Here is a 15,927-nt window from a genome sequence, read left to right on the forward strand (position 1 = left end):
TACAGTAAGAATGCAACCTCTATAATGGAACGCATGCACCACCATGAGAGAGTGCAAGTGACATGGGAAATCCTTCTTTATCCTCTCTCCCTCTCTCTCTCCCTCCCTCTCCCTCCCTCCCTCCCTCCCTTCCTCCCTCCCTCCCTCCCTCCCTCCCTCCCTCCCTCCCTCTCTCTCTCTCTCTCTCTCTCCTATTGGTTGATGAATAAAACACTGTTGACCAATAAAGCAGGAAGATAGGTGGGACCAGGAGACAAGGAGAATTCTGGGAAATGTAGGCAGACTAAGTCCTCATGTAGAACCCAGGAAAAGAGGATACACCATGCATTCTCCGGTAAGCCAAGACAACATGGAAATACACAGATTAATAGAAATGGATTAATAATTAAGACAGAGCTAGCCAATAAGAAGCCCAAGTCACTGGCCAACAGTTTATAACCAATATAGCGTTTCTGTGTGTTTATTTGGGGCTAAAGTGGGAAAGGTGGGACAAGTACTTTCATTAACATACAAGTGTTATTTGGGGCTAAAGTGGGAAAGGTGGGACAAGTACTTTCATCAACATACAAGTGTTATTAGGAACAAAGTATTGTATGTTTAAAAAGGAAAATGTCATAGCGTAACCCATTTCTTTATATGCTAAGTAAATTTTTAAAAACAAAACAGGAGTCCTAGTATAAACCTATTAATTTCTGCACTCAGAAGGTAGAGGAAGGACAATCATCCGAATTCAAGACCAGGCTACTGTACATAGTAAGTCCAGCCAAACCAGCTACATAGTTTATGCCCTGTCTCAAAAAATAAAATAAAATGAAAATAAAATTTAAAAAAATAGCAAGCTAAAGAACTTCAAAGACGGCTGGGCGGTGGTAGCGCACAACTTAAATCCCAGCACACTCAGGAGGCAGAGACAGATGGATATCTGTGAGTTCCAGGCCAACCTGATCTACAGAGAAACCCTATCTCGAAAAAACAAAAACAAATAGAACTTCAAAGATCACAACAAACCTGACTCTTTCATAGATTCAGTCTTCAGTAATTGTTTCTTCTTTTCTGATTGCATTAGCATTTCTTCCTTTTCTTCCTTAGAATTCTTGAGAACTGAGACATTTTCAAAATAACCTGAGTTGAGCAGCTTAGACAGTAGATCTTTCACATGTTTGTCTAAGAAAGAGTGATTAAGACTTAGCATACAAACTAAGAGTTCATTGACAATTATGGAGAATAAGAATCTCAATGTTATCTGCTTATAGTCAACCATCAAAAGAGTGGATGGTGGGGGGGATATACTTGGAATTGTCTGTGCCAGGAAAATAAAAAAGTAATTCCTCTTTACACTTCATGCCAAGTCAGTACAAACAGCAAAGATGAGACTAGATATTTAACAAATTACTTAAGTTTCTCTGGTTCTCTATTTTTACCATTTGAAACTGACTAAGAAAAAAATCAAAGAACCTAATCAAAGAGTGTATCAAGGCACATATTCCCTGAGCTGAGACATTTTTTTCATCTGCCTCCAAGATATTACAACTAGCCACTGCTCTGTGTTAACCATTAATTAAGGATATACAGAAATAAAAGCTAGTTCATCCATCATAACCAATAATACTGGTTTTTCATTGTTCTCTTTGGTTGGTTATGTGGAAATCAGGTATCACTAAATATTAGCCCAGGCAGTCTAAACTGTTATTATCCTGCCTTAGCCATCCCACATCCTCTAGGGGCTGGGATTACAGGTTTGAGCCATCAGAATTGGCTTAATATTTTAAAATTGTAAAATTCCTTCATTTACGATTTCACTCATGTCACTCCTAACAAACTGGCACTAGGCAGTTTTTTTTAATTAAAAGTAATGTGAAAGTTGCATATATTTTATTTTACATGTCCAATAAAACCCGACTCCAAACCAGGCAAAGCATCCATAGTATGTACTTATTATTCGTTGGAATATTATAATACTGATTAGTTCTCTTTTTGTTTTTTTTTTTTCTAGACAGGTTTTCTCTGCATAGTCCTGGCTGTCCTAGAACTCACTTTGTAGACCAGAGACCACAAACTCAAAGATCCACCTGCGTCTGCCTCCTGGGTGCTGGGATTAAATGTGTGCTCCACCACCACCTGGCCTGATTCTTTTCTTTTTTTCTGATTTTTTTTTTCTTCTTTTTCTGATTCTCTTTTTAATCAGCCTTTTTTTTTTCTTTTAAACATCATCTCACTTTGTAGCTCAAACTCACAACAATTCTCCTGCCTCAACCTCCTGAATTCTGGGACTACAGGCATGTACCACCATGGCTATATTTTAGTCATCTTTGAGTAATTACTTACAAACAAAATGTTTCACCTACTTCAAGTTCGTAGCTTTAATATATACAAAACCATGCTACCACCAACACAACCACAATTTTAAAGCATGCCTCTGCTTCCCGAGTGCTGGGATTAAAGGCGTGCGCCACCAACGCCCAGCATGTTTTCATGTATTGTCTGACTTCTTTCACTAAGCATAATTACTGTGAGATTCATCTATGCTCTTGCACGTATTAAGGGTTTTTTGTTGTTGCTGTTTGAGTTTTTGGTTTTTGTTTGTTCTGAAATAAGCTCTCACTATGCAGCTCTAGCTGGCTTAGAACTCACTGTGTAGATCTCAAAACTGTCTCAAACTGGTAATGATCCTTCTGTGTGTGCCTCCTAAGAGATTACAGGCATGAGTCACCAGACCCAACTATTACTTAATTGCTAAAATTCTACTTGCTGAAAATATCCTATTTTGTATATCAATTTACTGCTGTGCATCTACACCGACTCTAACAGAGAACTACTATGAATAGAGTATAAACATTGTATACAGGTACTTATATGAGCACATGTTTTTATTTCTGTTCGGTTCTAGACATGTAACTATTTAGCTATACAATAAGTAGACACTTAATTTTATGAGGAAGTGCCAAACTCTTTTCCAAACCACTGTTTCCTTTGTCTTTTTTGTTTTTTTTTTCAAGAAGGGATTTGCCATGATGTTCAGGCTGACTTTGAATTCTTGTGCTCAAACTACCTTCTGAGCTCACCTCCTGACTGACTGGGACCAGAGTGTATTCTACCACGCCTGAAACAAAAATATAAATTTTCACTTGTAATTTAAGTCTTAAACAAAGTTACAAGTCATGATAGTTATACATACATGGGTTACATTTCTGAAGGTATATGTGCTTGTGTGTGGTTGCATGTGCACATGCCTATGGAGGCTATTGGTCAGTATCAGGAGTCTTCTTCAAGGGCTCTCTCTTTCTGCCCCCCCCCCAATTTGGAGTTTGCTGATTCAGCTAGACTGCCTGGCAACAAGTCCCAGGGATCCTCCTTTCTTCATCTCCTCAATGATGGAATTTCAGCCACTGCATGCCCATGGTTTGTTGTGTTTTGTTGTGTTTTGTTTTAACACAGGTACTAGGAGATCAAACTCAGGTTTCATGATTACACAGCACTTTACTAAGCCATATCCCAGACCCTAGACTTGGATATTTTCTAAAGAGGAAGAAATTAACTATGGTGAAAATATTTATTAGCTTATAGGGAGTTTTCATGATCCTAAGTGGTGTACTTTATATTTCATGTCTGGCGATTTGAATGTGGTCATTTGACTGTCCAACAGACTAGGCAAACTATTTGTCATTTCTTACAATGACCTACTAAATAAGCCTTATATTAACAATGTATGGATTTAAAGTTCTCAAATAGAACATGTACCACTATTCAGAATAGGAACCTGAACTCCAAAATGATTTAGCTGGTATTGAAACCAGAGCTAGTACTTAGCTTTTGTTCCCAAATCATATTGGTTGTCACTTGAAATCATTGTCAGTTCCCTTTTAGTAAACAGGAATATATGATAGCTTCTTTTAATATAAAGGGATCATTCTTCCAATGAATACACCATTGTCAGACATATAAATTCTGGTGGACTGGCACAGTTTAGACCCTCAATATCATACTAAACTTCTAAACAAAAAGTTTACTATTTACTACCTAAGTCCAGAGTAGAGAAAACTCACATGTTGTTCCTACCACTGCTTTCTCACTACCTTCCAAAAGGTCCCAAAAGTACAAGGATGACTGCTCCATCTGGTCTTCAACACTGACAAGGAAAAGCAGCAGCAGAACAGAGTGACTTTAGACATACACATATACATGAAGAGCAGTACAATGCACATATAAAATATAACCCATCAACAGTCAAGATATACAAATATGCTAATTTTACCATTTTACTGTTTGGAAGCAAAATATTGAATTTTATATAAATTTTTTAAAATAAATGTCTTCCCTAAAATGAATAAAAAAGATTTTACCAATACAACTATTAAGGAAAAGACCAAGAGTTTAAGCCAGTGCAGTGTCATTAATTATCAGAAAGAAAAATGACATGGAAACACTCAGTGCTCCATTTCACTTCACTTTGTAGAGAGTAGCTTACTTTTCAATATGAGAAAGCTCCAGTCCCTGAACCAACTCAAGAGGGAAGGCAGCAACAAATAGATGACAATTGAGAAAGGAATGCAGCTTTCTAGAGTAAGCTAAGTTTTATCCAGCTTCTTCTCTACACCAAACTGATTTGTAATAACAGCTGAACTCTTCATAGCTCTGCTTTCATAACTAACAAAGAATTGGACCAATCCATATTTAACAAAGCAAAAGCATAAAGATTTGTCTGTTAGCTGATATATCAATACAAAAATAGTAGCTAACTAGAGAAGGAAATATTAGGTAGCCTCAATTTTGCAGTTTTATTTATTTCTTATTTTTTGGTTTTACGAGACAGGGTTTCTCTGTATTGTTTTGGAGGCTGTTGGTCCAGCCCAGCCTCGAACTCACAGAGATCCGCCTGCCTCTGCTTCCCCAGTGCTGGGATTAAAGGTGTGTGCCACCACCGCCTGGCAATTTTGCAGTTTTAAATGATCAGTTCATTTATAACTAGAATCACAGTGAATATCTGCATAGAGTTAAGACAATGATGAAGCTGTTTTGTTCTGTTTCAGAGACAGTCTCACCACACCTAGCTAAACATTATCTTTAAAATCAGTGCTATACTAAAGACAGTGTTAATGAGACCATTCAAACTTACTGAATTACTGAATGACCTACCAAACATATCTAAGTTTCCCATATTGAATAAAATTAAGATTTTCTTAGCTAATTCCTAACTACCTATAACAGAAAAGCTAAAAGTACTACAAGTTCCATATCAGGAAAATCACTTCACTGACTTACCTCAGACTTTCAATTCTTTCAGGGCAGGTCAGTTTTGAGAATTTGATGAGGTAGTCAAGTTCTTTTGAAGGCAAATGCATTGTACCATTCAAGCCCCCTTTTAAGTCTTTTTGTACATGTTCTTGTGTCAAGTTCTGTAATACATACTGAACTTGAAGTATAGTTCGAAGTTTCTTCTTCTCAGCCTCAAGTTTTAGCATGTGCTCCCTTCTCTGGGCCTTTTTCTGCGCTTTCAGTAGCTGTTAAAACAAATGCAGGTTCACATATCTCAACCACCGAGTTAACTGGGATTAGATACATTTTGCAACTGAAAAACTGAACAGAGACTCGGTGTGGCAGAGCAAGCCTTTTATTGCACTTGGGAGGCATAGACAGATCTCTATTTGAGACCAGCCTGGTCTACAAAATGAGTTTCAGCACAGCCAGAAGGACCCTGTCTCAAAAATAATAATAATTGGGAGCTGGGGAGATGGCTCAGTGATTAAGAGCACTTGTTCTTCCAGAGGACTCAGGTTCAGTTCTAACACTACACGGGGAATCATGACTTCCTGCTACTCCAGTTTGAAATTTGATACCCTCTTGTGAACTCCATGAGCATCAGGCACACACATGGTACACATACATACATGCAAGCAAAGCACTCAAATACATAAAATAAGTCTAAATTTTTTTAAAGTAATAATGTACCTGTTTCCAACTAAGAAAATATGGCTTTTATGATTATGTTTCTATAATACTGGTTATTTTTTTAAAACAAAACAACAAGGAAAGAAAAAGACTCAAGGCTTTTTCTTTTCCAATAAATGGGTCATTGATACAAGTATCAATATTTTAAAATCTAAAAGATATATCCAACCAGACATGGTAATACAGGCCTAAGATTTCACAAATTTGAGCACACCTGACTGCACGATGAGTTCCAAACAAGCCTTGTCTACACACAGCAAGACAAAGGAAAAGGAAGAGGAAATAAGGGAAAAGTATAGAGAAAGGAAGCAAAACAAAAAGATTTTAATTTAAAAAGATGTGTTTTGAAAGAAAATGGCCCCCACGCGGAGTGGCACCATTAGGAGGTGTGGCCCTGTTGGAAGGAGTGTGTCACTGTTGGGGGGCAGGCTTTGAGGTCTCTTTCACTCAGGTGTTCCTCAGAGTGACAGTCAACTTCTTGTTGCCTCTGAGTCAAAATGTAAGGACTGTCAGATCTAGCACCACGTTTACCTGCATGTTGTCACGCCCCCTGACATGATGGACTGAGCCTCTGAAACTGTGAGCCCCCCAGTTAAAGGTTTCCTTTATAGAGCTGCTGTGGTCTGTTGGTCTGTAAAAGCAAGTTCTCTTAGGTCTTAATAATAAAAATTCAGAGTCAGGGCCAAGTGGTGGTGGTGGTACAGCACACCTATAATCCCAGCACTTGGGAGGCAGAGGCAGGAGGATCTCAGTGAGTTCATGGCCAGCCTGGTCTACAAAGTGAGTTCCAGGACAGCCAGGACTACACAGAGAAACCCTGACCAAAAAAAAAAAAAAAAAAAAAAAAAAAACTCTCCAATGACTGATAAGCAAACACAGTTTTTAGGTAGTGGCATATTCTTGCTCTAAGAAAAGCAACGGAAACATACTCACATCTTGGCTCAGTGCAGAAAAGGTTTTCTGAAGCTCCTTGGCAAATTCCAAATTATGTACTACTTCTTCATATTTCTCCACTGCTTCCTACCAGATAGAATTAAAAAACAGCAAATGAGTGGTAAGCTCAGAATTAATAAGCGTTCCCTAGATTGCTGAAGGACTGGAGAGATGGCTTAGAGGTTTTACAGCACATGCTGCTCTCTCCCAGGGAATCTGAGTTCCCAGCCAGCACATCAGGCAGTCACCCATAACTCCAGCACTAACGGATCTGACACCCTCTTCTGATCTTCATGGACACCTGGATATACATTCCCATACACAAACAGATACATACAAATAAACATAAATCATTTTTAATTGATAAAGGAGATAGGACTTTGTAAGTTAGAAAAGTACTTACTAAAAGAAAAGGTATCTACAAGTTACATAAAGTAATGTAAAAAGTCTATTTTATTGCTAGAACTTTTGTTTGTTTGAAGACAGATTCTTACTGGATCTCAGGTTGGTATAAAACTCATATGTATTCTAGGCTAGGATCAAACTTATGATTCCCATGCCTCAATCCCTCAAGCATATCTTTAGATATACTACCATGCTCAACCCCAATTTTTATATTAGAAATCAGAGTTCTGGGTCATTGAGTTGGTTCAGTGGGTAAAGGTTCTTGCTGCCAAACCTGAAGATCTGAATTCAATCCCTAGGACCCACATGGTAGGAAAGAATCAACTTCAGCAAGTTGCCATCTGGCCCCACACACACACACATACACACTTGTAACAAAATAAAGAAATCAGAGCCCTAATTCTACCCTATCTGTAATATTTAAGTTAGAGATCTCTATGGGCTTTGAGAACACTAAGCCATTATTAAGACTCCTCAGTCAACGTCATTCACCACTCAAATATACTACAGGAATGATACATATCACACAGAACAGCAACTGTGAAACACCTAAAACATGGTAGAAAAAAATGTGTAAAGAATTACCCGTAAGAGACACCAAAAGTATTATAACAAGCACTATCCTACTGAAATTTAAAAAGTAACTTTTTTTCTTTTAAGATTTCATTCCATGCCAGGCTGTGGTGACACACACCTTTATTTCCAGCACCCAGAAGGCAGAAGCAAGCAGATCTCTATGAGTTTGAGGCCAGCCTGGTCTACAGAGTGAGTTCAGGAAAGCAAAAGCTACACAGAGAAACCCTGTCTCAAAAAACAAACAAACAAACAAAGATTTCATAACCACATGGGCTAGAGAAATGGCTTAGGGTAAAAGGCACTTGTTGCTCTTGTAGAGAACCTGGGTTTGGTTCACAGAACCCATGTCATGGCTCACACATCTGTAACTCCCAGTCCAGGAAATCCAGCACTTCCTTCTGACGTCTACAGGCACCAAGCACACACATAATGGACATAAACATATGCAGGCAAAATACTCATACACATAAAGTGACTAAAAATAAAATAAACAAAAGGTTTCATATTCAACTGGTAATTAGAGAAGAGATGAGTTTGTCTTAACTCTTTGTGGAGAAAGACAAAAGTCATTTTGGGATCAGATGATGAGATGGTTCAGTGGGTAAAGGTACTTGTGTACCTGGTGGCCACTGAGGCCAGAAGATGGCATCAGATACCATGGAACTGGAGTCACAGAAGGTTGTGAGCCACCGTGTGGGTGATATGAATTGAGCCTGGTCCTCTAGGAAAGCAGTAAGTGCTCTGAACTGCTGAGCCATCCCTCCAGCCCCTATCATTTATTTTTAATGACACATATGTATTGGTATGTGATATGAATACTGGTAACCAAGGATGCAAAAGTGTCAGATCCCCTGTAGCTGCAGTTACAGACAATTGTGAGCTGAGTGACACGAGTGTTGAAAACTGAACTCAGGTTCTCTGGAAGAGCAGTAAGAGTTCTTAAGCACCAAGCTATCTCTACAGTTCTCCATCATTTATGTTTTGTTTTCATTTTGTTGGTTTGTTTGGGTTTTGGTTTTGGGGTTTTTTTGTCGTTTTGTTTTGTTTTTTGAAATAGGTTCTCTCACTGGCCTGGAACTTGTCAAATAGGTGCAAGCCCCAAGGCTCTGTCTCTACCACTCCAGGCTATGATAACAAGAGTGTGGGGCTGGAGAGATGACTCAGCAGTTAAGAGCACTGACTGCTCTTCCAGAGGTCCTGAGTTCAATTCCCAGCAACCACATGGTGGCTCACAACCATATGTAATGAGATCTGGTGCCCTTTTCTGGCCTGCAGGCATACATGCAGGCAGAATGCTGCATACATAATGAATAAATGAATGAATGAATAAATCTTAAAAACAGTGCACCACCATACCCAACTTTTTACATGGATTCCAGGACTGAACTCAGAATCTCATGCTTGTGCATCAAGCATTTAACCTGAGTTCACATAAAAAAAAAAACTCAGAGTGATACCACTCTCAGAATTTCTGGAATTCTTACAAACAGAGAAGCTTCCACATTTTAAGTTAGCGTACAGAGCATGAAAACAAAACCAAGAAAATAAATGCTGGCTGGTTAGCCAAGTCCCTTCACCAGCTAGAGGGTGCTCAGAGCTCACACAATTCAAAGCTAGACCTCAACAGAATCATAATTACTACACCATAGGACTTCTGTGTCACCAAGGAGGGAAACGTGAACAGGCTCATGAGCCAGATCAAGTAACTGCAGGGCTGGAGGGGCTGCTCAGCATTTCAGAAGCACCTGCTCCTGCAGCTCTTCCCAGAGGATGTGAATCTGGCTCCTGTCACCCACACTGGGCATATCAGAACTGCCTGTAACTAAAGCTTCAGGGGATCCAATACCTCTTCTGGCCTCCACAGGCACCTGCACTAGCATGCACATACCCACACACAGACATACATGCATACACATACATTTTAAAAAATAAATCTTAAATAACTTCAAGCATATTGTGTCCCTTCTTAAAAGGCAGAAAATGTTATCAGGCCAAAACATCAAATAACAATAAAGAAATTTCTTTAGTCCATATTGTAAATGTGTTCCTTCACAATTAAATAATATTTGGAATTACCAGGTATACCATGAACAGGGCAAACATGAAAAAGAAAATTGTAGCTGGGTATGGTGTCTCATATGGCCTGCAATGCCAGAATTTCATAGGGTGATGTAGAAGGACCCCTATGAGTTCAAAATAAGAAGAATTTATAGTGAAACTAATTTTTAAAAGGCTAGGTACATAGCTTAAGTATGAAAGAAACTAAAAGAGAGCAAGTCAGAATCATGAGACAAAGCTACAAAAACAGATTTAGAATAGAAAGATGTCAAGTTTATATTAAACCAGTGAAGAGTTGAAAACTTGAGTATACTCAGTCTTCCTAGCATAAATTAAGTTCACCATACATGGCAACTCATCTAATCTATTTTGTTCCATTTAACCAATATCATCTAATAGTATGTACAGGCAGGACAGATCTCTGTAAGTTCAAGGCCAGCCTGGTCTACACAGTGAGTTCCAGGGCAGCCAGGGCTACACAGAGAAACCTTGTCTCCAAAAAATAAAGAACAAAAAAGAAAAGCAAGCAGACAAGTATATCTAACAAATGATCTCAAGCTACTTACCAACTGGTCTGGGTTAAGTTGCTCTCCATTTTTCAGGCGATCTTTATAATCTTCCAGTTTGAGCTACGAAAGAGAAATATATAATTTATGGCATAATCTGATAGAAAAAACTGAAGCAAAGGAGATTCGTGAAATATGCTGGTATGCCAGAGTACAATTTCACACAGACAGACAGCAATTGTATTTGAGTTCCAAGTCTATAGGAAAAACAAAAACAAAAACAAAAACCACAGAGCAGTATCAGTTGACTTTGTCCATGTAATCAGCCCAGCAGATTCCAGCTAAACATACCACAACTTAGTAGCTATTTCAGGCACTTGACCAATGGGAAAAGAGAACTTCCACCCAAACAGGGTTTGCCTTGTGCTCCCAGGACATGTCTGCATCTCAAAAATGCAGCTGAGGCTGCTCTGAGAATAGCTGAACACTACAGGTATAAACTACAGGTTTATACACTACAGGTAGTTGGAATGCATTGATCCTGGTAGTTCAACTATCTCAATTATCTCCCTACTCTTGAAGCAGGAAAAAGGCCTCTAAAAAGATGGAATAGTCATGTATCAAAAGGCAGTTAAAGCAGGGAGGGGAGCAGAAGGCAGTGTGACAGATGCTTCGTTTCCCACTCATTTAATATTCACAATCCTGAGATAAGGACTAGTCTTTCAACTTAGCTATATACTATTTAAATTTTTTTTAAATGTTAGATGATTGAGTTTCCACCATGTATTAACTCAAAGAGCCTCACTGGAATAACTTTCTATGTGAACAATGCAATTCCTAGAAATCCGGTATCCCAGTTTAAAAAAAAAAATCATTCAACAGTTAAGGCTCATTTTGAGGAAAGAACTACAGTAGCACTGTTAAGAACATAAGGGCCTAGTTGGGTGGTGATGCACGCCTTTAATCCCAGCACTCAGAAGGCAGAGGCAGATTTCAGTGAGTTCCAGGCCAGCCTGGTCTACAAAGTGAATTCCAAGACAACCAGAGCTACACAGTGAAGCCCAATCTCAAAAAAAAAATTAAAAAATTCAAAATGTAAGCTTCTCACTCTATTTAAACCCACTGTTGAACCTGAAGTTTCCCAAAATGAGGCACAAAAGCAGCAGGTCAGTGTATTTGGGTTTTTTAATGTGTGTGGTATAATAAGGTGTGAAAGGGGTTATTTAAAGGAGTACACTGGAGTTACCTAATTAGAATATGAAAATATCAGCACTGATAAAGAAACTTTTTAAGGAAAAGTATGTGGCAAACTAACAAGATATACAGAGCTGTCAGCATGCTAGGATAAGTTCATTATTATAAACTAGTATGTAAGTCTAGTGATTGAATTTTTTTTTTTTAGTTTTTGAGTTTTTTGAAACAGAATCCCTCTGTGAAGCCCTGGCTGTCCTGGAACTTGCTTTGTAGACCAGGCTTAAACTCAGAGATCTGCCTGCCTCTGCCTCATGAGTGGTAGCATCAAAGGCATGAGCCACCATGCCCAACTCATTTTAATTATGTATATCTGTGTGAGGGTATATGCAAGTAAGTGCAGGTGCCCCAGGAGGCCAGAGTCCTCACAGGACATTACTCCTCCACCATCACCACTGCCAAATGGAGTTACAGGTGGTTTATAAAATGTCTGATGTGGGAGCTGAGAATCAAACCCAGGTCCTCTAGAACAGTAAGTATTCTTTGTTTTTGTTGTTTTTGAGACAGGGTCTTTTTATATAGTCCTGGCTGGCCTTGAACTCAGAGATGTGCCTGCCTCTGCTCCAAAGTACAGGGATTAAAGGCATTAGCCACCATGCCCAGCTTTCTGTACATACTCTTAACCTTTAGCCATCTCTCCAGACCCAAATCTTTTTAGAATTATTAGTGTACGTGTGGAGGTCAGAGGACTTTTGGGAGCTGATGATCCCCTTCCACTGCAGAATTCTGGGTTATACTGAGGTCATCAGGTTTGTACAGCAAGCAGTTTTACCAGCTAAGCCATCTCAACAACCCGATTTTTTTTCCTCTCAATAGCTTCCATTTATAATCAGCCTACTTAAATAGGGTCTAAAGTCAACCATATACCACTACATAGAGGTGCTCAGCCAGGGCAATTTATTCCAGAGATATAGGAGATTATCACAATTTGCAGAGTCTGGAAGAGGCAAACAGTGCTTCTGGCATCTTTTAGGCAGATGCCAAGACTGTTGGTAAATATCCGACAATGCTCGGGACAGCCTCCGACAACAAGGAGTTATCTATCTAGCACAGTGGTTCTCAACTTGTAGGTACAACCTCTTTGGGGGACCACATTTCAGATATTCATTACAATCCATAAGAGAAGCAAAATTACAGTTATGAAATAGCAACAAAATGGTTGAGGGTCATCACAACATGAGGAACTGTATCAAAGGGTCACATCATTAGGAGGGTTGAGAACCACTGATCTAGCACAAAGTATCAATAGCATCATGGCTGACTAGTTCTGCACACCGTAGTTCATGCTTACTTATACTACTAATTATTATCTGTTGAACCGTATGGCATTTTCATGATAGCTAACATTCCAACAGAAGTATCAAGATATTATGCTATCTTTCATACAAAATTTGCTATTTAAGAAAATACATAAAAATTAAATTGCATCTATTAGCCCCATAATCATGACATAAGCATTTTTCAGGCTCCTCCTATATTGGTTTTAGGTCCTAAAATGCTTTCCTAGAATCTGGAAACAAAGGCACTGGTGCTAGTAGACAGACATCTTAAGTATTACGGTTTAGCTGGATAATACAGGAAAACACATATTCAACTTCTCCACTAGGAACATCACTAATGAATCTCCACTATCAGACCCCGCATTGGCTAGTTATCAGTGTTAAGGAACCTGTGCTGACCCAGGCACAATTACCTTGTCATAGGAGTAATTAAATGCATGCATTCAAAAGATGCATGGAAAAGGGCCACTGACCCTACCTCCCAATACAAGGGAAGATACAGTCAATAAAACTCAAAAAGTCTCTTCATTACTCTATACAAAAAAAAAAAAAATAAGAAAACCTCTTCTAATGTTTTACTAGATGTTCTGCAGTTTTAAGAGACTGTAGGTCCAAACTGGGCATTGGTGGCACACGCCTTTAATCCCAGCACTTGGGAGGCAGAGGCCGGCGGATCTCTATGAGTTCGAGGCCAGCCTGGTCTACAGAGCTAGTTCCAGGACAGTCTCCAAAACAATACAGAGAAACCCTGTCTCAAAAAAAAAAAAAAAAAAAAAAAGAGAATGTAGGTCCAGATCCAGATACTTACTCTGCCTTACCTGTCAAAAGTAAATGAGAACCAAGACACAACAGTGCATCCCAAGCAACTGTTTCACAGGCTCCGTGACTCAGGAAATGAGAAAGTATCTGGATCTTTACCATACCACTTACTGTAATGTTAGGACTGGTAAGAATCCAAGTCTATTCACAAAGCTGCCTACATTACTTTCATGAACCAATCTTAAGTCAGTATCTAGCAGTGGAAGAATTTAAATTAGGTCACAGCATTTCCTGGCTCATGATGAAATGCTCCCAATGAATGCAGCAGCTGTACTGCCGTGTATCACTTGATGCCGTCACAAGGAAAGTGGGCTAAAACATCAAGCCAGGATAAGAAACAATAACATATCTCAAGAAATTAACCAGACCTACAATAGCAAACTTTTCAAAGATATCAGAAGCAGTGTGTGTAACAGTTGTACTATGAAGAGTACTGTTATTCGGCTATGTTGGTTAAGTGAAGCAAGCATTTAGCCTGGATGCTTAATTATTCCCAGGCGACTAAATCTCAAGGTCAGTTAAATTTTTTTTGGAAGACCTATGTTCTCTGATGATAAAGACTATGTCAGCTCCTTAACCCTGGCTTAAGTCATGCACATTCAGGGCTTGAAGGGAATAAAAAGTTACCTTCTTTTTCTCGATGTTTCTAATTTTGTGTTTAAGGCATATGAGTCCATTATCGATATAGGTTTCATACGCCTGGGAAGGAGCAGCAGCAGAACTGAGAGTAGACTGCAGAGGGCTCAGGGCCTGCTGTCTTTCCCCGTGCTGACTGTGGTTCACATGGGGCTTGGCTGACTTCATATTTCCCACTCGTCCCTCCTCTGAATGGCCTGAAGGTGACTGGTAATCGAAAAGGAATGAAAAGAGTTGTACCACTGAAACAGATGATGCTGAAGGATCGGGGATGCGGGGGGGGGATGGTTAAGTACAAATGTATACTAAAGGTTCACAGCAGCAACCATTATCTCTGGAAAACGTCTCTTTAAAAAGTTCTTCCACAGAAATGAACTCAAAACACAATGGTGCTTAATTCAGTGTTCTTGCACTCCCCTACTAAGATTACTATTGGTCACGGCCAATAACACGCAGGCAAAATTTACACCACACGAACGTTTCCAGAAGGTCCACCCCCCCCGCAAGGAGAACTGCCAAGCAAGCAAAAGGCTTGTGACTTCTCGTCCTGAACAGTTTCTATGGTCATCACCAAGGAAGGGGGGTAGGGGGAGAGAGGGAGTACGACCACTTACTTCCCACATAAGCACCTCTTTACCTGAGCCTTTATATTAGGCCCCCAACTTCAATCTACCTCAAGGTCTAAGTGAACAAGAATGTCAAGTCTCTTTGGCTACCCAGGGCCTAACCAAGTGCATCACCCCTGGACAAGCAGCCAACCAAGACTTCTCACAGACTGCATGCCGAGGTGGCTTCCGGTTGTATGTGCACTAACTCACCACCGCCCACTCCCTTACGGGCAAGCCTTCCACTGCCCGCACCCAAGGACCAGACGCCAAGGTGTCGGGCACTTCACCTCCATCCCAAGGAGCAAAGCCAAAGCCGGACAGCCCCTGCACGCCACTGCTCGAGACCCCCCCAGACGCGGAGCACAGGCTCTGCAAGGCCGCTGAAGGAGCCCGACCCTAGGCGGCTGAGGCACCGCGTCTCTCCACCCGGCGGCGGCCGCGCGGACCCGCCCACCCCGCCGCCACCCTGCTTCACCTCTCCGGCTGCCTCCGAAAGCGCGCCGGAGCCCAGCGCGCTGCGACGGCGGCCGACGCCACCCTACGCTCCCTCCTCCTCCTCCCTCGCGTCCCTCCCCCCGCCCGCCCGCCCGCCCGCCCGCCCGCCCTCCTCAGCTTAGCCCGCAGCGACAGGCGACTGAGAACCCGCGCAACTCCGCCGCTCGCGCCCAAGTCGGCACCGCCAGGCGCGCGCGCGCGCCACTTATGTAGGCCCCGCACGGAGCGGCCACGCCCGCGGACCGCCCATTTCCGGCTCCCCGCCCCGCCCCCCCAGCCCGCGTCTCCCCCCCCCGCCCCTTAAGAGGCTTCGCCTTCCGGTGTCCCCGCCCCTCCCCCTGTAGCGCTCCGAGCCTCCTCCACCCGCCCCCTTCCGGTACCCGGATCTGCGTGGGAGCGGTTCTCCCCGGAGCT

The 15,927-nt window shown here is 41.0% G+C and overlaps 1 protein-coding gene across 10 annotated transcripts in view; it reads right to left on the reverse strand.

Moving 5' to 3' along the window:
- Caprin2 (caprin family member 2) overlaps positions 1–15,590 on the reverse strand; it is a 40,306-nt gene extending 24,716 nt beyond the window's left edge. For 9 of the 10 annotated variants that reach the window (XM_040743670.1, XM_040743669.1, XM_040743672.1 and 6 more), the window contains exons 1-6: positions 14,402–14,617; positions 10,485–10,547; positions 6,880–6,966; positions 5,260–5,498; positions 4,044–4,126; positions 1,009–1,164 (exon numbers count right to left, since the gene is read on the reverse strand). In XM_040743670.1, the coding sequence (XP_040599604.1) occupies positions 1,009–1,164; positions 4,044–4,126; positions 5,260–5,498; positions 6,880–6,966; positions 10,485–10,547; positions 14,402–14,578 (805 nt within the window). In that variant the 5' untranslated portion in view covers positions 14,579–14,617. Of the gene's footprint in view, positions 1–1,008; positions 1,165–4,043; positions 4,127–5,259; positions 5,499–6,879; positions 6,967–10,484; positions 10,548–14,401; positions 14,618–15,493 lie in introns of those variants that run through there. The other variant, XM_040743665.1, reaches the window with a different exon arrangement.
- Positions 15,591–15,927: the final 337 nt, after the last annotated feature.

This window comes from Mesocricetus auratus, unplaced genomic scaffold, assembly GCF_017639785.1.
Source record: "Mesocricetus auratus isolate SY011 unplaced genomic scaffold, BCM_Maur_2.0 Super-Scaffold_100001, whole genome shotgun sequence".
Classification (NCBI taxonomy): Eukaryota; Metazoa; Chordata; class Mammalia; order Rodentia; family Cricetidae; genus Mesocricetus; species Mesocricetus auratus.